Source organism: Stigmatopora nigra, unplaced genomic scaffold (assembly GCF_051989575.1).
Source record: "Stigmatopora nigra isolate UIUO_SnigA unplaced genomic scaffold, RoL_Snig_1.1 HiC_scaffold_52, whole genome shotgun sequence".
Lineage (NCBI taxonomy): Eukaryota > Metazoa > Chordata > Actinopteri > Syngnathiformes > Syngnathidae > Stigmatopora > Stigmatopora nigra.
In genome coordinates this window covers 50,001-75,000 of record NW_027551631.1, presented here as the reverse complement: position 1 = coordinate 75,000, position 25,000 = coordinate 50,001, and the positions used below count along the sequence as shown (strand labels likewise).

General features: G+C 39.9%; 1 protein-coding gene across 1 annotated transcript in view; it reads right to left on the bottom strand.

The window, feature by feature from the left end:
• Window positions 1–4,474: 4,474 nt before the first annotated feature.
• The window catches only part of popdc1 (popeye domain cAMP effector 1), a 43,529-nt gene continuing 23,003 nt past the window's right edge, over window positions 4,475–25,000 (bottom strand). The window contains exons 7-8 of the mRNA XM_077711869.1: window positions 22,952–23,093; window positions 4,475–6,960 (exon numbers count right to left, since the gene is read on the bottom strand). Coding sequence (XP_077567995.1) covers window positions 6,830–6,960; window positions 22,952–23,093 — 273 coding nt within the window. The 3' untranslated portion in view covers window positions 4,475–6,829. The remainder of the gene's footprint in view (window positions 6,961–22,951; window positions 23,094–25,000) is intronic.

The window sequence follows — 25,000 nt, the reverse complement described above, 5'->3', positions numbered from 1 at the left end:
CTTATATCCAGGCAGAACCTTGATTGTCTCCACCTGGCGCCACTCCGCTCGTTGGAGCTGCGCCAGTGATTGGTCGGTCTGGAACACCCCGCCACCAGTCACGTCTGAGGCCTGACAATATCTCTATATCTCTATATCTCTATATCTATATCTCTATATCTCTATATCTCTATCTATATATATATATATATATAATATATATATATATATATATATATATATATATATATATATATATATATATATATATATATATATATATATATATATATATATATATATATATATATATATATATATATATATATATATATATATATATATATATATATATATATATATATATATATATATATATATATATATATATATATATATATATATATATATATATATATATATATATATATATATATATATATATATATATATATATATATATATATATATATATATATATATATATATATATATATATATATATATATATATATATATATATATATATATATATATATATATATATATATATATATATATATATATATATATATATATATATATATATATATATATATATATATATATATATATATATATATATACGTATACGTGTATATGTATATATGTATATGTAAGCTTTTTTTGAGTTTACACGCGTGTACACGCGTGTACACGCGTTTACACGCGTTTACATGCGTTTACACGCGTTTACACATACACACATACACAGTTCCCTCGGTTATCGCGGTTAATGGGGACCGGGACCACCCGCGATAAGTGAATTTCCGCAAAGTAGGGATGCAACACAAATTATTACACAAATCCCTTCCATGAAATTAAGTCGCAGTGAAATAACAGGAAGGTCGTTTGGCGTGGATCTGCCTTCTACAGGCTGAGTGAGGGAGGGTAAGTAAGAAGAGGGTGAGAGGTAAGTGATCCATCTTATTCTTGTTGGCATTGGTGAGGCAACTTGCAGTCGCCGGATTGATGGCGCTCAAGGAGGCGGATAGCTAACAAGTATAAATATGTCATTAATGGGTCTTGCCTGGGAAGACGAACTTGTGGAGAAGGACTATACAATTTCGTCATACGCTGCTGAGGGTATGATGACTGCTAGGCTTTTTGTCAAGTCAATGATGACGACAATGCCTATGTCTGATTTTCATTTCATTTTTTCATGCCCCTTCAAAAATGCTTAATTTGAATTCAATTTTATTTTATTTATTTATTTATTTTTATTTGTTTACCCCCCCCCCCTCCCTGTATACAGTACACCATATGGAATACGGGTAGAGAGGGTGAAATTCATGCTATAACAAAAAAACTGTAAAATATGTTGTCTCAATGTAATATTTGCATTTTTTTTTCCAAAAGAAAAAACAGCGAAGCTCTGAATCCGCGGCGGCTGAACCACAAAGTAGCGAGGGAACACTGTATTTATATATATACATATATACACATATATACACATATATACACACATATACACATATATAAGCATATATACGCATATATACACATATACACATATACACATATATACATATATACACATATTTACATATATATACACATATACACATTTTCATAAACACGTATACACATTCATATACATCAGGGGTGGCCAACCCGCGGCTCCCGAGCCGCATGTGGCTCTTTGCCGGGTTTCATGCGGCTCTTACGTCCATATCAAAGTTTGTATTTGTGTTTTATTTTTATTTGCGTGTGCGCTTCGCTTGAGTTCAATACGGTATTTTCGTCCAATGCGCATGTGCTTGGGATGAAAATGCCTCAAAGTTTCCCAGTAGGAGAAAGGTCATTTGAGTAAACGTTTTTAACAGAGTGGGAGAGCTCCCGTGAACCAGAAGAGACAATGAACGGCGTCGTGCACACAAAAAGTATCCCAAAGATCGAGCGTCGGCTGAAAAAGCCGCACCCCCTGCGAGGCAGACCAAGGCGAGAGTGCTCAGCCGGGAGCAGCCAATAGGAGAGCGAGGTGTACACCCACGTGGTGGGCGCGCTAGTTAAAAGCCATTCATAATAAATGACAGCTCACGAGGAGCGAACGTTGCGCAAAAATAGGCTCTGATTTTATGACAGAAGTCCCACTAAGTAACATGCATAGAAAAAGAAAAACGCTATTTTAAATTATTATATTTTTGTTTGTGGACTTGGTTGAACTGAGAGTTTGTCTGTGTGAGACAGTGCACACAATGTTCATTGTTGATAATGACTGGCCTGTGCTGTTAGTGCTGTAGGAGTCAATTTATGTCATTACTATGCTAGTGTGTGACATTTACAATAAATCTGTGTGATGTGGCTCTTTGCGGTAACACAGTAAAAAATGTGGCTCTTGGTCTCTGACTGGTTGGCCACCCCTGATATACATGTATACACATATACACATATACACATACACACACATATACACGTAAACATACACATACACATACACATACATACACATACATACACATACATCCACATACATCCACATACATACACATACATACACATACATACACATACACACACATACATACACATACACGCCCACACACACACACACACACACACACACACGTACACACACACACATACACGTACACACACATACACGTACACGCACACACATACACACACGCACGCACATACACATATACGGGCCGTGAATTTCGAATCGATGCCTCCAGTGCTATTGTGACAGGGTAAAGTGAGTTAAGTTATAAATGAGTGCATGTGTTATGTAAAAATGGTTTTGGGATTGGGGGTTTATCATTCTTCGATTAATGATGCCTCCAGCCAAATAGCAAGGGGATAGAGGGGTATTCGAGTTTTTGTGTAAAAATGGACTCACGTAGCTATCACATGGTAATCACGCAGGTATCACGCAGGAGACATGCAGGAGACATGCAGCGGGCATGCGGGAGACATGCAGATGATGCGTGATGGTCATGTAGCGGGGTGTAGCTAAAAGCAGAGGGGGTTTTCGGGCATATCACTAAAGGTTTGCTTGAAGTAAACAACAACGGACCTGTCTGATTATTTCCCCCTGTCTTTTAAAGGTATGTTGTTTTGTGTTGATGACTGATTGAGTGTGGTGTTTGCAAGAGACAATAGTTAGCATTTGAGAGAGAACATAATGTCTAGAAATGTTTGTTTACGTTTTTATGTGTGTGTGTGAATGTGCGAGTCTCGGGTGTATAGTTAGCAAGCTACCTTCGGCCGCCATTATAGCGTTAGCATGATAGTGTGCAGTATATGACGGCCGTAGTAAAGGAAGATATGTTATTGAGATTTCACGAGCCTCGAGCAGAGCACGGGTAGTGGCGTTAGCAATGTACCCTCGGCCGCCATTAGCGTTAGCATTGTGATGTGTATGTGTGTATGACGGTCGTAGCACTGAAGCTAAGCTATGCCATTGAGATTCCTTTGTTTGCCCTGCTAACTAGCTGAGGACTTTGCTAAGCTATGCTATTGAGATTCCTTTGTTTGCCCTGCTAACTAGTTGAGGACTTTGCTAAGTTGCAAAACAAAAGGTGACAATTTACCATAGTCAGAAGTTATGACCGTTTATGCAACAAATACATTGTTTTGGGATTATAACGGGTTGTTAATATATTTATATGTATATATTTAGGTGTTATTGTATATTGTGTTTTTGTGTGAATTGATTTGGTATATCACTAAAGGTTTGCTTGAAGTAAACAACAAGGGACCTGTCTGATTATTTCCCCCTGTCTTTTAAAGGCAAATACATTGCCCGGAATTCAGGGGTGCAACACTATGTCTGAATCAATACAGTTGGGAGTATTTAGTCAACACCAATTGTGCAAGTACTCTTACTTGAAAAGATTAGAGTTCTGTAATTGTCAACGTCGGTAAACAATGAGTGAATTAATCTGGAAAAAAAACTCAATCACATTCTTTGATTTTTGAAATTCTTTAAGAAATTCCAAAATAGAGGGGAAAATATGTATTGTGGAACCTACACCAAGCAAGATTTCTGGCTGTCAAATAGGTCTAACTTCTAACGGGTCTCCACTTGTTACCCGTATTAATAGCATCTATTTTACTCATTATCGGTATAAAATACACCAGCCCACAACGTCAGTCTCTCACACTCCAAACCCCACTATGGCCACAATCAAAGACCTGTAGAAGTACACCAGAGACAAAAGTGTATACCTGCAACAGGCTGGGAAGACTGAATCTGCAATAGGTAAAACACATGGTGTAAAGATATCAACTGTGGGAGCAATTATTAGAAAATGGAAGACTAAATAATTAATTCCAGAAAAAATGAGCAAAATTTGTGGCAACAGTTATGTCTGACTGAAGTGAACTACAGTTCTTCCTGAAAAAAAAGTGTTCAGTCAATTTTAAGTACAGATTTTACAGACAATAGTGGACTGAGCTACTTTGGGTGGTGCTGCATGTAACACAATATCATGAAAAAAGTCAGATGATGTGAATTTATTAACTTTATTTGTGAAATGAGTTGATCATGTTAAATCTTGGCAAACATTATTGCCAACAAAGAAACAATTTTTAACAAGAATGGAGCCAATATGTAGTGTTACCAAAACTTACAAATGCAATTTTTTATATATATTTTTTTCAAATTACAAAAGTCTTTGATGTGAAACTTAAAAGAGGAATATATTACAAAGATATGATAATACAGCAGCACTTCTGAGAAATGACCGTGGCATTCACTTTCTGCCGCAAACATGCAAGTCAAATTAATTTGTTACACACATTCTTTCAGCAACTTCTACGCTGTATAGCAGGCCTTATGGACAACCCTTGACAGATACAGTGTTCCTGACCGCACAATGTGAGTGAGGAGTGACAGGAGAAAAAGAGCATGATGAAGAGCTGGACTTTCAGTTTTGATTTTGTTTGATTCGGTATCGTGGCTTTATTTTAGTGTCTAAATAATTGAAAAATATAAATTTTTGCATACATACGTATATACATTCATACGTACGTATGTTGATACGTACGTACGTACGCACGCACGCACACACGCGCGCACACGCGCACACACACACACACACACATACATACATACGTAGGTAGGTAGGTAGGTAGGTAGGTAGGTAGGTACGTACGTAGGTACGTGCGTGCGTGCGTGCGTACGTACATACATACATACAGTGAGGCAAATAAGTTGTTTTGTCAACCGCCAACTGTGCAAGTTATCCTAATTGAAAAGATTAGAGAGGCCTGTAATTGTCAACATGGGTAAACCTAAACCATGGGAGACAGAATGTGGAGAGAAAAACAATATGAAAATCACATTGTTTTATTTCTAAAGAATTTATTCGCAAATCATGGTGTAAAATAAGTATTTGGTCAATACCAAAAGTTCATCTGAATACTTTGTTTTGTACCATTTGTAGGCAATAACGGAGGCCAAACGTTTTTGTAACTCTTCAGAAGCTTTTCACACACTGTTGTTGGTATTTTGGCCCATTCCTCAATGCAGATCTCCTCTAGAGTAGTGATGTTTTGGGGCTGTCGTTGGGAAACACGGACTTTCACCTCCCTCCACAGATTTTCTATGTGGTTGAGATCTGGAGAGTGGCCTGGCCACTCCAGGCTTTAGAATGCTTCTTACGAAGCCACTCCCTTGTTGCCCTGGTTGTCTGTTTGGGACCATTGTAATGCTGAAAGACCCAGCAACATCTCATCTTCAAAGTCTTTGCTGATGGAAGGAGATTTTCACTCAAAATCTCTCGATGTATGGCTCAATTCATTTTTTCCTTTACACAGATCAGTCGTCCTGGCCTTGCAGAAAACAGCATGATGTTTCCACCCCCTTGCTTCACAGTGGGTATGGTGTTCTTCGGATGCAATTCAGTATTGTTTTTCCTCCAAACACGAGAACCTGTGTTTCTACCAAAAAGTTCTATATTGGTTTCATCTGACCATAAAACATTCTTCCTGTCCTCTTCAGGATAATTCAAATGCTCTCTAGTGAAGCACAGACGGGTGTGGATGTGTACTGGCGTCAGCAGGGGGACATGTCTGGCAATGCAGGATTTGAGTCCCTGGCGGCGCATTGCGTTACTGATAGTAGCCTGTTATTGTGGTCCCAGTAACCATTTACTAGGTCCCCCCATGTGGCTCTGGGATTTCTACTTACCGTTCTTCTTGCATCTTGCATGGTGTCTTTTATACTGATAATGAGTTAAAACAGAGGCTATTAATACAGGTAACGAGTGGAACCCTTGTTACACCTCTTTCGAAGAAGTCAGACCTCATTGACAGACAGAAATCTTGCTTGTTTGTAGGTGACCAAATACTTCTTTTCCACTCTACTTTGGAAATAAATTATTTAAAAATCAAAGAATGTGATTTTCTGTCTTCCCCACATTCGGTCTCTCATGGTTGAGGTTTACCCATGTTGACAATTACAGGCCTCTCTAATCTTTAGAAGAACTTGCACAATTGGCGGTTGACTAAAAACTCATTTGCACCACTGAACATACATACATGTGCATGCAAATTTCATAAGAAATTAGTATACATTTCAAATTTTTAAATGATTGAGGGGAGAGTATGGAAATTAATGGAAAAAAAATTGCTAATTCTATGGAAAATATGTATGCATCAATTTACAAAAATCCAAGTTACGAAAAAATGTCTGGTACCAATTTCATAAGTAAAGGTATCACTGTATTCAAAACAAACACATGGCGTCTTAGTACTTTCTAAAGAAAAATGATTGTTCGAATCTAAAGTTTCATTTTTTGTATAATTATTTGCCATTATTTGTACAATTTGCATTGGATGATGTTTTGTTCCCTTCCCAACGTTAGACATCCACAGTTGGTTTGCTGGTTGGACAGTAGGGCATGGAGAAAGGAGAATCAACAAAAACGTCATCTTCCAAACCTTCCTCAATCGGCTTCATTTTTGAAGAGTTTCTGACACTTGGAGATTTTTCTAGATGGAGACAAAAGTTAATAAATCAGGAATTTGATCAAATAATGTAATTTGGTGTTTGTTACAGCAGTATAAGAGCTCACTATTGTCTACCTAACAAACAATTCACTCATTCGTCCTCCATACCTATATGGACCTATATTTTCTGCAAATTTGGTGTCATTTTGTCAATCAGCTTGGGAGCTATTGAACAAAAGAGGTGCTAATAACAGTAATAAATTATTAATTAATAAATGGAATGTGGTATTGAAAAACCAAAAGGTGTTCCTTAAACAGAAGTTAATTTTATCTATCTTTTCTGTAAATTTGGTGGCAATACATCAAATTGCTTGGGAGCTATTGAAGATATCAGATGTTAATAAGTGATAAATTAATAATTAATAAATGGAGTGGGCTGTCAAAAAACTAAAAGGTGTCTGTTAAACATAAGGTCATTAAGTTAAGATTCATTAATTAGGTTAAGACTCTTTTGCTACGTTTGTCCAAACCGTGCAACGTAGAGAGTTAAAAAAAAATTATGATGGCCAGAAACGGCGGTCGGATCCTCATAGACGAATGATGAAATTTCTTCAGCTTCTCTGTGTGTAAACTCAATCTTGTATTTGTTACACAAATAAGAGATTTTTTTTAGATAGTGCAACCATTGTCTTTTGGTTCGACGGTCCCACCTGCTTCTATTCAATATATCGATATTTTTTAAATTCTTATTTGACATATAAAGTATAGTTACCGTATTTTCATGACTATATGCCGCACGCCATTTAAAGGCGCAGCCGGGGACGGCAAAACATACACCAGATCAAACATACACCTGCTTAAATATACGGATACACGCTTAAAAACACGTTTTTAAAAAGGCAACGGAAGCAAAACTGAGTCCGGTTGTACTTTATTCAGCCATTTTACAATGTACTCACGTCATCATCACCCACAAATCTATCAAAGTCCTCATTTCCTGTGTCCGAATTGAACAACTGTCCAAATGAGTCATCGAAAACGCCGGGTTCCCAACCTTTGTTGTCAGAGTAACTGTAATTGCCATGTGGCTCCACAGAAATGATGCCGGCTTTGGCAAAAGCTCGAACAACCGTGCGAATAGACACGTTAGTCCAGGCGGCCACAATCCATTCCATAAAAACAACAATGCAGAAATGGTATTAATCAAAATAATTAGGTAAATAGTACCTGGCTGGTTTAAATAAAATTATTGATTTAGGAGAGGCATAATTTCCCTAGGACGGAAGAGGCATGGAGTGATTTCAGTGCATGGAAGACATTCCCTGTTCTGTCCTGGGCGGGTGGAATATGCTTTGGCATGGGTTATATTGATTACTACTAGAATATTACGGATTGCATAAGCATTGAACAATTGATGTCAAACAAATGAGGTTGCTTTAAATAAAAATAAAGAGAACTTTGGCTAAAAGCTTACAGACTTGGCATTGCAATTATGGGTTTTAATGCAGCTGAATGTTACAGTACAAATTTAACGATAGGCAAGGACAATCTTCGATGAGTGGAAAAATGACAATTCTCCAAGCTCCAAAATCAAGCAGAGAAACAGATTATGTTTGTCGCTTTGGATTTGACAAAATGCGTTGGCGCATGAGTTCTGGAATATTTAGGGAATGTGAATCCCATTTCTAAAACAAATTAGAGGGAATTTGAAAATTGGTTCTATTTTGCACTGGAAGCCCGAAATCCGGGGGGGGGGGGGGGGGGGGGGCTTTAATGTCATGAATCAAGTGCTGGAATTATGGTAAAAATAGCACTTCCAAATTATGAAATGTTAACCTTTGTGTAATGTTGTTGGGTTTATTCTGTTTTATTATTATAATAGTTATATTAATTCATTTCTTTATTAAATCAATCTCTTTCTTTTCTTTGTATTAATTCATTACTTTGTTAAATCATTCTCTTTCTGTTTTTCAAAAGTCTTGAGGTCACACCAAGTCATCTTTAACCTAGACAGCCTGTTCCAGGATGGTTATACAAACAATCCACCCAATCTGGGTCCTTGAGATTTGGTGGGCCCTTGGTGACGAGGACAGGGCTATTCGGACAATAACAAGAATATTGTTATCGTTATGTAACCGTACACTTCGGGTTTTTCTGTATGTAACGATTATATGATTATGATTATATTATATGATTCTTAGGTCAAGGAGGTTGTATAATTACTCTAATCTAAAGGTTGTTAGGTCTAGTCCCTGTTTTTGTTATTAGTAAAATACTTTGATTGTTATTGTAGTCCCAGATGTTGTTTTTACTCATACGTGATGGAATGATCAACAACTCTGTAACTTGTGACCATAAGAATGGGACGAAAACGTCTATTCGAGGAGACGTTCGGAAGTTGTAAGGGACACTTGCTGTAACTCTCCCTTCCGGAGGCTTTTACCTGTTGTATCCATTTCTATTTAATTAAATGTCAATAATTGAATAAGATGTCTTCCTGCAGTTATTGATAATTACGGACGAAGGTAATTATTAATGAACCTGACATTTTGGTCCTTCGAGCCATGGAGGTCAATATACCGGAGCGAGAACCCAGGCGCTGCTGTTCGACATCTGGTAAGTGACCGTGCGCACGGCGTCTTCAAAACCCTTGGTGGGCCGGAGTTTTTCGACGGGGGCGCCTGGATTCTCGGCGGTTGAAGACTTTTCCTGCTGGAGGGAGACATCTGATGGATCTCGGGTAAGTCCACATTAATGTCTGCATGTTGTGAAGGTGTTTACAAATGCGTTAAAGGGACATTGTATGTGAGGCCCATTGTTGGGCTGGTTTCGCGTCCTGGGTGACGGCGATAAAACCCTGTGTTTATACTAGTCAATGGCAGGTACGGTGGGGCACTTTGCTGGAAAGTGTCCTGTGTCTCAGGGGTAGGCACGAATATATTGTACTAGAGGTACAATATTGGGGCCGGGGAGTGTCCTGTGTCTAAAGGGTAGGCACGAATATACGTTGTATGTTGTTTGTGTGGTTTCTGCAGTAAAATTAAGATAAGCCTAGGAAATACAGTCGAAGGAGTGATAATAATAAAAATAGATATAATAAAGTTAACTCTGTGAGGCACACGAACTCACTACAAAAAAGTAAAATATGGGAAAAACGTGTTGTAAGGCGGGTTTGGATGACGATCCAAAAAATACGTCTAACTTGTAAGGATTGGAAAAAATTGGTAAGACAAAGCGCTTTAAAAATATTACACAGCTATATTTATGGATAAATAAATATGGGTTTGCTGGCCAGCTTAAAATGCATAGAATACAGGATAATATATGCACTAATGCATAGAGGTAATATACATATATAAATAATATGTGAGTGGATAAAAGTGTAACAGCTTGTTCCACAGACACTAATGGAGGTAATATACATATATAAATAATATGTGAGTGGATAAAAGTGTAACAGCTTGTTCCACAGACACTAATGGCGAAATAAGGCCGGGGAGAAGTTAAAAATACTATTTTGGGAAAATAGTGGGGGCTCCCTCGGATAACGGGGATATATTTAAGACCGTGGCGGCGGGAAAGTACTGTTTGGTAAGGAAAAAATAGCGGGGCCTCCTCGGCTGACGGGGAAAATATTTACCGAGATAGGTGACGGGCGCGGAGGAAGTTTAACAAAAAAAAAAAAAATTAATGGGGACACTGGTATTTGATTTGGTTAATCCAGGTATGACGTTTTGTGATTACAATTAAATTGGGTTTTTTTGTGATGCTTGGGCTTGTATAACAACAATTAGAATGGTTATTTCCAAGTGCTGGTGGTGCTTTGTTAATATAACCTATATGTACTGTCAATTTACAGCAATGTGATGGCTTATTGCAGCTTGGTTTTTGATCCCGTCCGCTAACGGGAAGATGGTGTTTAAAAAAAAAGACAAAAGAATATATACAAAATGATCATTTAAATTTTAGCAGGGAATGTCACTTGTGTTTTTATTATGCTCTAGACTGGCAAAAAAAAAATGTGTCAACTGCGGGGGAAGCGTTTCTGGTGCAGCGGCTGCTGATTAGATGGGAGTGAAACATGTGGGCCGCGGGGCAGACGATTTAACTGTGTTGGGCTTTCGGGAGCGTTCGGACCGTGTAAACGACTAAAATTTTGTGATCCCTTCCGTGAAGACATTATAATAATAATAATTGGCCTTGGGGGTGCTGAAGCAAACTTGAGGGCAGAAAATGGGTTTTTGCCATATTGTTGTGCTTGCAGCATACATATTCTGGATATATGGGGTCTTGGAAAAATATTGTGATGTAGTTGAATATCGGAAGAGGGGTTAATTTGACGTTTTAATGGTTGTCTTCTCTAAAAAGCGTTGTATTTGGGCACAGGAAAAAAGCTGGTTTGTAAACATAAGATAACAATGCTGTTTTCGCAGCAAGAGTGGAGGTCATAGTTAACGGCTAATTGCGTTTTCTGTTTGGACTTTTCAGAATAAGAACAATACATGGGCTGCAAGAAATGCAAGGTTATGCGAATGCTTTCGCATTGATATTTTGGGTTTTAAAATGAAATGCATTAAGAGGATAGAAAAATCTGTTCAGTAAAAGGTTGATTTGGTAAAAAGCTTTGGATTTGGGAAATAGACCAAAATAGTCATTTTTGAGCAATTGTGGATTTCAAAGGGCTCTTAGTTAAAGGAAACTAGCTTTTGGAGGATAAAATAATATTAATACTATTTCAGAATTTTTTGATTATTCAAAATACTTTAATCCAGGAGGTTGGTTGTTTAAAAGAATAAAAGGCCAGGATGACAAAATTTACAATATTATGGTATATTGGTGACGATAAGGTTTTTAAAACATTAAAGTTTGTAATTAGGAATTGTCTAACAAAAGGTTGATTTGTCTCATTTAATTGTTGTAGATTTTTGTTTTGGTAACAGGCTATGGGAAATGACTCTTGTCTTAAGTAAACATCATATGAGGTGATTTACAAAGTATAGTAGGTATTGAATTATTTGGCTGTTAACGACATCAGATGGGAAATTTACAATGCAATAGTGGCATGATAAAATTCATGACATTCATCCAAATAATTAGGTGAATTGTAAATAAAATAATTGGTTTAGGATGAGCATATTTTCCCTAAGAATGGAGTAACATGGAATGTTTTTCAAAGTGCACTTGAAAGAACATTGTCTGTTGTCCTGGCAGGAGGAAATATGCTTTGTCACAGGTCATATTGATGACTTTAAGGATATTACGGATTGGATAAGCATTGGTCAATTGATACAACCAAATAACGTTGCTTTTACGGCTTTAAGGGCATGCAAATTGATTGGATAAGCATTGGTCAATTGATACAACCAAATAACGTTGCTTTTACGGCATTAAGGGCATGCAAATTGGTGAGAACTTTAGCAACGATGGGGTTAATACGCCTGAATGTTACAGTGATAACGAGTGACAATAACAAGCTTAGATAAGGGAGGGAAAGGAGAAATTCTCCAAATTCCAGAATCTGGCTTAGAAACAGGTTATGTTAGTCGTTTTGGGTTTTTGACAGGATGTGGTAGTACATAAATTCTGGGAAATTTTGGGAAATTGGGGACCCCATATCTAAAACAAGTTTGAGACAAATGTGTAAATAGGCTCTATTTGGCGCTGGATGCACGAATTCTAGTGGGGCCTTTCATGTTTTGAAACAAGTGACGCTTTAGGTAGATGGGTTGTCTATGAACAAAATGGGATGGGGGAAATTCGCTTACAAATTCGGCGTGTTATCTTGGTTCATAGAATTTGGAGTCAAGGCGACGTAATAAAGGCCATAGGCGTCATGTTGTATAAATTAGGCGTGGATGAATTTGTTTTACAAATGGGGGAGATTATCTTATCACCTGAAACAAGTAGAAACAAAATTGGATGGCCGCATTAAAAGGTGATTGGCATGCTATTAGAGGGAATTGGGATTTTCCAAAAAACCTGATAGGGAGCCATTAGGTCATGGCGGCTGTGAAAATAAAAACCTTAGATGTGAAACTATTCCCACCTCAATTCGGGGAACAAACAGCTAAACTGATAGCATTAAAAAGGATATAACTTTGTGTGAAACTTGAAGGTAATTTTTTACAAACGGTTAAAATGCTAGAGTGGGGGTGTGTATATTAAAGGATCTACTAATGAATGCGGGGTGGATCCAGACCTTCCGGAATGTGGGGTATTCATGGCGTCCTCGAGAATTTGTGGATTTTCTCCGGGTACTCCAGTTTACTCCCACAAAAAATGAAATTATGGATGCTAGACTGGTTGAACACACTAAATTCTTCTGTTTATGAGTGTGAGCGTGAATGATAGTTTGTCTTTTTGTGTTTTTTGATTGGCAGACCACCGAGACATAATCTATCAATAAAAGATCAATAAAGAAAATAATTTGGGCTTGAGTCAAGGGAAGACCTATGTCTCGACAAGGGGGAGGTGGCCTTGCTACAACGGCACTACAAGGCTTAGGGTTTAAATCTATATGCATACCCACATATCCATTTCAAAAAATACATATAGATTTTATTTTATTTTTATTAGATCATATGGATATCATTCCACGATATGGAATTCCAGAAACTATTTATAGTGATAATGGGTCCCATTTTGTTAATATAATAGTTGTCTACCATCCACAATTGGCGGACCTTATATGAAGTCCTGTTTGGTAGACCTTACAAATTGTTATTATTCACTACACAATGACAATTGGATGATGAGGCGAATCTATCAGAGAAAAAAAAAAAACGCACACACCAAATTTAGACTATCAGAGGGAGATTTTGCTTGTCAACAGGAAACGGACGAAGCGACGGTGATTCTTGAAGACTGGATGCTGATAAGCAGCATAAAAGAAGAAACATCGGAGCAACGCAAAGTGGGAGGGTCCTTGTTACTGAAAGGGGACACGGATGCACCTTTCCCACAGTAAGAAGGTTGTCTAAATTGAAACGTTTCAAGAGAAAAAATCCCTAAACAAAGACAAAAAGTCATGTTGGAAACAATTATTGCTTTTGGGGCAATGAGATTAATGATGATTGTGATTCTATTCCTTTCCACAGTAGGGTTGTTTTCTCCAGTTGGAGAAAAAGGCGGAGGCGTTTCAATTGAGGATACACCTTCTTACGGGAGGGTAAACCGAGAAACACACATTTACATTTAATTAACATTACCTACTAAATCAAATTTCCACATTGAAAATATATATTTGGACTCGGCGACGTCCCGGTTGCCATACAAAAAGAGATGGTGGGAAATATGTGTGGTACATTAACAGCAAAAAATTAAAGATTGGGAAAAGCCTTGTTGCAGAAATTGGTCAAGATTGGAAAGCTTGGACTGACATATTAACCTGTGAAATTTATTTCTGAAACAGGGATTTCCCAAACGGGGGATAATTGGGCGCTGTTAATGGAGTGTAAAGAAGGCAAGCACTATGTGGAGCTACTTTGGTAAAAGGGTGGTCTCAATTGAAACATTGAGGGGACGGGTAAGATAAACTTTCTGACTTAATAAGATACGGGAAACACCAATATTAATTGAAAAGATTATTGCTCAGCAAGCAATACCATAAAACTATAGGGAACTCTTTTATATTGGGTTTGACGTCTCCATATGGTTTCAATTGAGACTAAACCATCTTACAAAGGATTAGGATAACCTACCAGACAAGGGAAAATACGATGGGGTCTAACAACTCCCTCAATCACCATTCATTTGGGGAAAAGTTTTTACAAATGAAAAAACGTGTCCTACTTGGCAAGAAAGAAAAAAAAAAATATTGAAACAGTGTTTATCCTGTTACGCGGTAAATAGGAAGTCAATTTTTCCACTGTTTAATCATTTTACCTGCTTAAACCTTACAGGGCATGGTCTGAAGCTGGGGGCGATAAATGAGACGTGGTGTACCGGCGTTCTAAAACAAACTACACCCCTGATACCACGTTCTGGCCTATGGTGGCGGGGTGGTAGATAAATTATACGACTCCTGTCGAAACGCGGCAGGACTAGGTACTTTGGTCTCACTGCTCTTACCGGTGTCTGTTTTTCCATCCACAGTGGAGGAGATACAATTGGCGGCTCATAATTCGGAGGTGAAGGGTCGACCCTCCCGACATCGTCGAGAGGCATGGAGGGAAGGAGATCCAACATACATTGATGCGATTGGCATCCCCCCGGGGCGTACCAGATGAGTATAAGCTGGCTAATCAGATCGCAGCAGGTTGGGAGTCTATCTTCCTTCTAATCACCCCAAACAAAAATGTGGATAGAATAAATTACTTACATTACAATGTTCAAAACTTGGAAATTATACTGAACAGGGATTTGTGGCCATGAAGGAACAACTGGCAGCTACCAGTCTGATGGCGTTCCAGAATCGCATAGCGGTGGATATGATCCTTGAAACAGGGGGCGTGTGTGCAATGTTTGGAAAACAATGTTGCACCTTCATACCGAACAACGCGTCACCCAGTGGATCTCTCACCAGGGCCATTACTGGCCTGCAAACACTGAACCGCAATATGCAAGAGCACTCTGGAGTAGATACGTCCGCATTGTCAGATTGGTGGGATAAGACCTTTGGAAAATCTAAAGATTTGGCTACATCCTTCGTGGTTACTATAGGCACAATTACCGCTATCCTAACATTGTGTGGGTGATGTAGTATCCCCTGTTTGCGCTCCTTGCTAAGCCGACTTATAACTACTGCAATTGCCCCTACAAATTCTAAAGTACATGAGTTGTATCTTATGGGACGGTTTGGGGAAAGCAGTGAGGTCCAGGAGTACGGTAAATCCGAGGACCAATTGGACGAATATAATTATGTTTTTTCTCTTTCAGACCAGCCATGGGAGTAAGGAGTAGGCGGATAAAATCGCAGTCACCGACATTTCCATTTAGTGATTACTAAGAAATGACTAATAACATACATATTATAAAAACGGGGGAATGTTGGGTTTATTCTGTTTTATTATTATAATAGTTATATTAATTCATTTCTTTATTAAATCAATCTCTTTCTTTTCTTTGTATTAATTCATTACTTTGTTAAATCATTCTCTTTCTGTTTTTCAAAAGTCTTGAGGTCACACCAAGTCATCTTTAACCTAGACAGCCTGTTCCAGGATGGTTATACAAACAATCCACCCAATCTGGGTCCTTGAGATTTGGTGGGCCCTTGGTGACGAGGACAGGGCTATTCGGACAATAACAAGAATATTGTTATCGTTATGTAACCGTACACTTCGGGTTTTTCTGTATGTAACGATTATATGATTATGATTATATTATATGATTCTTAGGTCAAGGAGGTTGTATAATTACTCTAATCTAAAGGTTGTTAGGTCTAGTCCCTGTTTTTGTTATTAGTAAAATACTTTGATTGTTATTGTAGTCCCAGATGTTGTTTTTACTCATACGTGATGGAATGATCAACAACTCTGTAACTTGTGACCATAAGAATGGGACGAAAACGTCTATTCGAGGAGACGTTCGGAAGTTGTAAGGGACACTTGCTGTAACTCTCCCTTCCGGAGGCTTTTACCTGTTGTATCCATTTCTATTTAATTAAATGTCAATAATTGAATAAGATGTCTTCCTGCAGTTATTGATAATTACGGACGAAGGTAATTATTAATGAACCTGACAAATGTTTTATATAGACGGGTTGTCTAGGAATACATGGAATGGGCAAAACGCGAACAGAATACAAAACATATTGACTGCAACTAAAAAACTTTAGAGGCAAAGCTATTGCCACCTCAATTGTACAAACAGCTAAAATGATAGCGTTAACGGAGGTGTATAACATGGAGGTTAATTTTTTTTTTTACTAACGGTTAATATACTTGTGTGCTGGTGAGTGTTTCAATGTATGAGTTTTTCCATTATTGCATTATCGGCACACAAAGAGTTAATCACAGCCACTCGCATGGCAGTCGCTCATGCTGACTGACTAGGACGACGAGCGGTGGCAATTGAACTTCCAAAACAAATTTCTATTTGTAAATGTTTGGCGTGCATATCCAATACATTAATTACGTATTTCCTAAGGAATGGTTTTTGCTGATAGGACAGCAAAAGGGGGTGAGCTGCCAAGGAGCCCCACTGGCGGTCTACACCTGTGATGAAAATTTGCCGATCACTGATATATGGGTAAACGACCCAAACGGAAAGACCAGTGGTTAGCGCATCAACCGCACGGTTCTTAGATCGACTAATGAGAGCCGGGTGGATCCCGACCTTCCAGAGTGTGGAGCATTCATGGTGTCCTCGAGAATTTGTGGGTTTTCTCCGGGTACTGCAGTTTTGTCCCAAAAAACAAAATTATGGACGCTAGACTGGCTGAAAACTCTAAATTCCCCTGATGAGTGTGAATGGTTGTCCGTCTTCTTGTGTTTTTGATTGGCTGGGGACCAAGATATAATCAATCGGTCACATATCAAGGTGGAAAAGATTCTGAATCGATTGCTGAAATTGCTTAAAAGCCCTTTTCAGGGATGGCGGTTACAAATCATGGGGAAAAAATATATACAGTTGTGGTCAAAAGTTCACATACACATGCACAGAACATAATGTCATGTTTGTCTTGAATTTCCAGTTATTTCTACAACACTGATTTTTCTCCGATAGAGGGATTTTAACAGAGACTTCTTTGTCACAAAAAAACATTCATATCTTATAGGTTAACAGAAAAAGTGATCAAACCTGCTGGGTCAAAAATATACATACAGCAACACAAATGAGCAATTTTGGTGACTTAGGAAGTTGTGTCAGTGATGGCCTGTGAGTGATTATGAGTGACTACAGCTGGTGACTTCTTTGAGGCCGTCTAAATAGGGCTCATTGGATGCAAACGCCCACAAACAATACAATGGAAAGTCAAAAGAGCTCAGCATGGATCTGAAAGAGTGAATTCTTGACTTGAAAAAGTCAGGAAAGTAACTTGGAGCCATTTCAAAGCAGCTGCAGGTCCCAAGAGCAACAGTGCAAACTATGTTTCTAAGTATGAAGTGCATGGCACTGTTTTGTCACTGCCACGGTCGGGAAGAAAACGCAGGCTATCACCTGCTGCTGAGAGAAAATTGGTCAGGAGGGTGAAGATTCAACCGAGAATCACCAAAAAGCAGATCTCCCAAGAATTAGAAGCTCCTGGAACACAGGTGTCAGTGTCCACAGTCAAGCGTGTTTTGCATCTCCATGGACTGAGAGGCTGCCGTGCAAGAAGGAAGCCTTTGCTTCAAAAGCGGCACCTTCAGGCTTGACTGACTGATAGGTTCATCAATAATTACCCTTCTTTGTAATTATCAATAAATGCAGGCAGACATCTTATTCAATTATTGACATTTAATTAAATGGATTGGATCACAGATAAGAACCTTAAGGGAAGATACATCTTCAAATGTATCCTCTCGAACAGTATTTCGCGTACGGCTTTAAGGCATTTGGATATAAACAATCACGCCTTAATTTGACCTAACAATCATATAACAATTACATAAAGAAAGACCGAAGTGCAGAAACATCACTGTTATTGGCCAGTGACCCTGTCTCCGTTGCCATTTGGAGAACAACCGATCTCAAAGCGCCAGATTGGGTGAGTTGCTGTATAAACAATCCTTGGATAAGAAGTCCAGGTGAGAGAGGACTTGAAGATTGTTTATGACCTCGAGCACTTTAGGACTAATAGGAACAATGATTTAAGAAAGAAATGAATTACTACAAATATATGTATAATAGTAATACAGAATAAACCCAACATTCCCCCGTTTTTATAATATGTATGTTATTAATCATTTCTTAGTAATCACAAATGGAAATGTCGGTGACTGCAATTTTATCCGCCTACTCCTTACTCACATGGCTGGTCTGAAAAAGAAAGAACATGATCATTTTCGTCCAATTCGTCCTCGGAATTTCCGTACTCCTGGACCTCACTGCTTTCCCCAGTACGTTTCATAAGCAGAGATATAATTTGTGTAATTCATAATTTGTAGGGGCAATTGCATTAGTTGTAAGTCGGCTTAGCAAGGAGCGCAAACAGGGGATAAGACAACACCCATACAATGTCAAGGTAGTAGCATATATGGCTACAGAACACAACAGATTGGGCCAAATCCTCACATTTTCCAAAGGTCTTATACCACCAGTCTGTGAAGCGGACAATTCTACTCTGACGTTTGCTGCTGATAACATGTACAAAGATAAGACCTTCTGGAGGAAAGTTCTGTGGTCAGACGAAACAAAAATCGAGCTGTTTGGCCACAATGCCTAGCAATGTTTGGAGGAGAAAAGGTGAGGCTACCGTCAAGCACGGTGGCGGTATTATTATTATTATTATTAAAAAGCCTAACGGGCCGTATATGGCCAGCGTGCCATGGTTTGAAAAACTGTACACACACGCCAATACGAGCGAATACGGGGGCGGGGCGAGCATGCAAATTCGGTGCTGAATAGCATGTACACACGCCAATAAATCTGCCGGAAGCGAGCGATATTTTGATATTAATGCACTTTTACATTGTACCGTCAGAGCAATTACAAACTCACTTTTTCTCTCATGATGATAATTTTGGGAGCGAGAGATTACCTGGTTACTCGCTTTCAACAGTAAACTCTGTGTCTCGCTCCCCCCCCTTCCTCTCATAAGAGGGAGCGAAGCCGGCTACCAAAAGACCAGGCGACCAAACGCCCGGCGACCAAACGCCCGGCGACCAAACGTCAGAGCACCCTTCAGCAATAACGGTGATCAGGTTTTTTTGTATTTTGCCCGATGTGCCACTAAAAACCTAACTATTGTACAGGTGGGAATGTACATCTGTGTTTCTCTCAGCAATGAAAGAAAGAAGTTCCATGTAATTTCCTTTGTTTGGGTGATGCAGCACTTTCATTGTGTACCCGAAATGAACGTTTACACCAGGGGTGTCAAACTCCCTTTGGTCTGCGGGCCGATTACAGCTTAATTTGAGATCAAGCGGGCCGGACCAGTAAACTCATTGCAAAATTACATAGAACTAACAATAAGCCCACTTTTTTCCTTTGTATTAGTTACTAATATTAACAATTAGTGCAAAGAATGAGTAAATTATCAAAATGTTTATTAACAGAATTTTCCTTTTACATTATGAACAATATATTATGAACAAGAGAATAACATAAGAACATAAAAAAGTCAATTCATGTTGTCTGCACGTACTGAAACACTGCACCCCCTAGCGGATAGTACAAGAACTGCACATTTTAAAAGAAAATTCATATTTTTCTATACAATGCAGCTTTCTTCCTCCGGCTGTACCAAACCACCAGACGGCCCGGATCCGGCCCGCGTGTCATTTGTTTGACACCCCTGGTTTACACAGTCTATCAAACTCTTTAAGATTTCCCTATTTTTCTTTACCTTTTCATTGTGTCGCTCCATTTCCCTGCGCACTTGGTAGCTGAACTGTAAATCCACTTTTGGAGAGCACCATTGCTTGTAAGTGTCCGGCAGTGCGTTGTCTCGTTGCTGCTTTGGTTAAACAAGTCAAATTTGGATATCCAGTGTTGCTCCATACACCATGTCGATGGGTGGAAAATAGCAAGCACTCCTAGCAATACAATTTGCAGTGTTCCTCGGAGATCGTGAGCCAAGGATAGCGCTCGTAGTTAGCGAACTGAAAGTGGCGAACAAACCCTTTTCCCGGTTGTAAGAGGCTTGCTACCTTCAGAGTTGATCACCCTTTCTTAATAATGTCCATTTTTTCTGGAAAAGTCCGTCTGAAGAATGGCTTTGTCAGAAAATCTGCTACCAAATCCATTTGTTTTCCTCCGTCGCCCATTGTGGGTGTAGTTTGCGATCTCTGGCTGGCTCTCTCTGGCTTTGGCCCGCCTACTCTATTACTATATAATCATAGTTGGTGAAAGCGATTACCTTTCCATACGCCAGCGGGAAGGGCTTGTTGTCACCAAATCGAATTCAGATTGGTTAAAGCAACAGTCTTATTGAGGCTTGTTTAATGCCACAGAGCCTGCAGAACTGTTTGTGAAGGCCTTGAGGCAGATTTCTGAACCTGGCAAAAATAAGTGGTTAAATGCTTCAATATAAAACATCTGGAAGCAGTGCAACCAAGGGGAAAGCAATGAAAGGAAGCTGAGGGCCAATTTGAAAATATTTAAGTATTCATGGGAAAAATATAATTAACATCAGTCTGTGATTCAGATATTTCTTAGGCCAGCAGAGAAGGCCTTGAAGTCAGGGTGTCTTTTTCCACACGAGCATTTGCAATTACGCACTTCGAGAAATGGAAGCTTCGGGGTGTGCGCAAATTCGGTGCTGACTACCAAGAGGTGAACAGCGGAGCGTGCATGCGGGTGGCCAAGCAAAAATGGCTGCGCTCCGTGGAGAAGAACGGATGGTTGCTACAACGTGCAACACGAGAACCTGGGCGGCAAAACGAGCTGCGACATCTTGGATCTCTTAACCCAGCATACAAATCACCACAATACGCGTGCACCTCCAGAGGGGAAGAGCGTTAACTTACCGTGCGTCTTCCTCTTAAACATATGGCACCCCATTAAGATTAACACCGTTTCTACTAGCTGAATTATGTACAAAACATACGTGTCGACCTCTGCCGATAACTGCCCTTATAAATGATTATGATTCCCCGTACAAACCCCCCAAAAACCGTACAAACACAGTACGACGCATGTTTACTCGCGGTAACTCGTTTCTTACTAGGTGCCTCCTCCATGCTTGCTTCCACGATATTTACTCAATGTATATCTACGCATGCGCATGTCATCCTTTATTGATATTGCCGTACACACCGCTAAAAAATACATACAATTGAGGATAATTTTTGCTGGTATACCGTGACAATCGTAACGATCGATGACAGTAGCATCGTTGGCTACCAGCCCACGAGACTATCTGGATTTTAGCCAAAACGGTCTTGTTGAGATCGGTTTTCATATATATTGGCGATTTTTTTAAACAAAAATTTTCCCCATACAAAAGTCGGTGTACGGCGTACATGATTTGAAATGGTAAAAAAACGTGTAAAACGTACATGTTGACAGGTATGACAAAAGAATGCCACAATGTAGATTATTTCATGCTGCAAATGCGTGCTGCACCTTTAGCATATCAAGGAATGTCAATATTTAGGAGCCATTTTGAACGGCGACTCAAAAAAAGTACTTCATGTATATGATGCAAAATTCGCTTTTGAAATTTTTCTGAGCTTTTTTTTATTTAGACTTAATAAAAAAAACTGAAGCCACAAAATGATGATGGCTCACAGTATAGTCATCATAAATATATCCATCTTCCATACCACGTAGCCTCATAAGTGTTGCAGGGATTACCAGAGCCTATCCCGTCTGAATTAAAACCAGACGACACCACAGACTAGTCGCCAGTCAGCCATAAGGCACACAGAGAGACAAACGACCATATTGACTCAGAATAATACCGCCACCAGCGGGAATTTGGCCCGTGCCTGCCCACACCTAAGTCAGGCGAGTGAACCTCTACACTAGAGCTGCTCAATATGTCGATCCCAAGCTACTAGTCGATCGCTGATGTACTATTGGCAGATAGTATGACAGTAATACATGATCAAGTAAAAAAATATATACAAAGCTATCGCGAGTCGAACCATAATTACTACCTGCTTGCACTATTTTGCATACTGCTGCATCAGCATCCACAATTTCTGAGCTTTGTCAGGGGCCCGGAAAAAAGGGAAGACCGTGCAACGCCGGCTCTTTGAACAAAAAGGTTTGAGCACCCGTGCTCCACACTATCAGGCAGCCACTTAAATATACACTTAAGGAATTCAGGTTTGAGTTAAATAATAATTAAAAAACACTATACATACAAAATAAAATAACTAAAGGGTGAGGGTTATCAGGCCATCCAGCTCTGCCAATAAGGTGCATCTTATTGTCATTTTTTTCAGGGAGTTGGCAACGCTAATGGTTGTTGACTCAAAAACACTTAATTATTACTTACGGAGAGAAGATCTGCCTGATCCTACTCTCAGGATCTGATTAAGAGCATCGTCGCTTTCACTGGTGCTAGCCATGCTGTTCCGTATTTGCATCACAGATAGCTGGGAGCAGAGACTTTGATGGCGGTCCATCTTGTTCAATGCCTGGGGGGAAAAAATCTAGTAAGCAATCATGACTTATAAGACAGTCAGCTGCTTTACTGTTGTTATTCTTCATATCTGCGTTCCGGCCTATTCCTTATAAGTTTGCCTCGACGTCTCCCCAAAGACGTTACAGAACGATTCGACCAACATGGACACAGCAAGGAGCTTTTTAATCACCTCATTGACTCCAATCCCAGAATTAGGAGAAGCCGCCTCAGAGTGCTCAAGCTCTGCATCTTCAGGGGAAGGCGCGTTGGTAAGCAGATCTTCAAAGTATTCAGCCCACTGATTCACAGAATCCCAAATCCAGATCAGAAGCGCTCCATCCCTAGTAAACAATGTGTTGTTGATGGTGCACTGTTTTCCCCCTCTTAGGACAAGGGCTGCTGGATAAAACAATCCTTTAACCTACCCAGAAGTAGTTCTCTATGGGTTCACCAAACTCCTCCTAGGTCCATGATTATTTTTTCATAGACCACCTAAGCCGTGTGCCGCTTTGCCAGTCAGAACCCGTCAGATGCCTGTCAAGTCCTGCTGGTCAATAGGGACTGGGAAAACTCCTCATTTGGCCTGAGGGCATCCCTTACCGGCAGTGTCTACCAGCAGGTTCTGTGCTTGTTGCTACGACAACCTTGCGGCCACAGCTTCGGTCAACCACCTTGGTGATGATCCATTCAGAATAAATGTTTCCCGCCTCTTCCCATACATGAGAGAAGCTCTGTTGGACGTAAGAGTTGAAACTCCTTCTGATGGGGGACTCTGCACGCATTCCGAGCACACGCTCACAAAACATTTTGGTCTACTGGGCTGGACCTGCATCTCTCCCCACCATCAGAGACACTCCCCAACTGGTGGTGATTATTTGTCAGCTCTGCCTCCCACGTCACCCGAGTATCCAAGACATGCGACACGAATACAAAGTCGGTCATCGAACTGGGGCCAAGGGTGTTCTGGTCCTGAGTGCACTTAAGGCAGTGCTTCTCAATTATTTTCTGTTAGGCCCCCCCTAGCAAGAACAAAACTATTCGCGCACCCCCCACTTCCCACCGTGACTATAAATAAAATCATTTTATATAAGTGTTATAGGTACAACATGTTAAATGTTGCACTCTCACAAACATGACAGAAGTAACAATGAAAGCGCCACTGCCAGCTACTGTTGTGGATGCGCAATTACACTTTATACTAGTACGGCCAAATAAAATCCTGTTCCCCAGGGTTACACGCGCCCCCCCAGGTATCGCACCGCGCCCCCCCTCGGGGGCGCGCCCCACTATTTGAGAAGCACTGACTTAAGGACATGCTTATGCTTGAACATGGTGTTCATAATTCACAATCCACGATGAGCGCAGAAGTCCAACAATAGAAACTGATCCGGGGGAGTGTTCTTTTCAAATACGCCCCTCTGGGATTCATTGCCCACATGAGCATTGAAGTAACCCAGGAGTATGAGGGAGTCCTAATTGAGGGGCACCCTCCAACTCACCTCCAATGGCTCCAGAGATGGTGGGTACTCTGAGTTGCACTTTGGTGCACAAACAACAGTCAGGTTCCGCTCCCCCACTCCCTTCTATATCGGGGTAAACCCCAATGTACAGTCACCGAGTCGGGCGGCAATAAGTATGCCCACACCTGCTTGTCGCCTCTCACTGTAGACTCAGAGTAGAAGAGTGTCCAATCCCCTTCGAGAGGAGTGGTACTAGGCTTTAAGCTGTGCGCAGAGGCGAGCCCGAGTACATCGAGCCTTAAACTCTCATCCTCACGCACCAGCTCTAGCTGCTTCCCAATCATAGAGGTTAAATTCCACGTCCCAAGAGCCAGTTTCTGCAGCCAAGAACCCATCCTTTGGCTTTGGGGAGGTCTGGTTTGTTTGCCTCAACATTGCATCCCATGGGAAAGGGAACCCA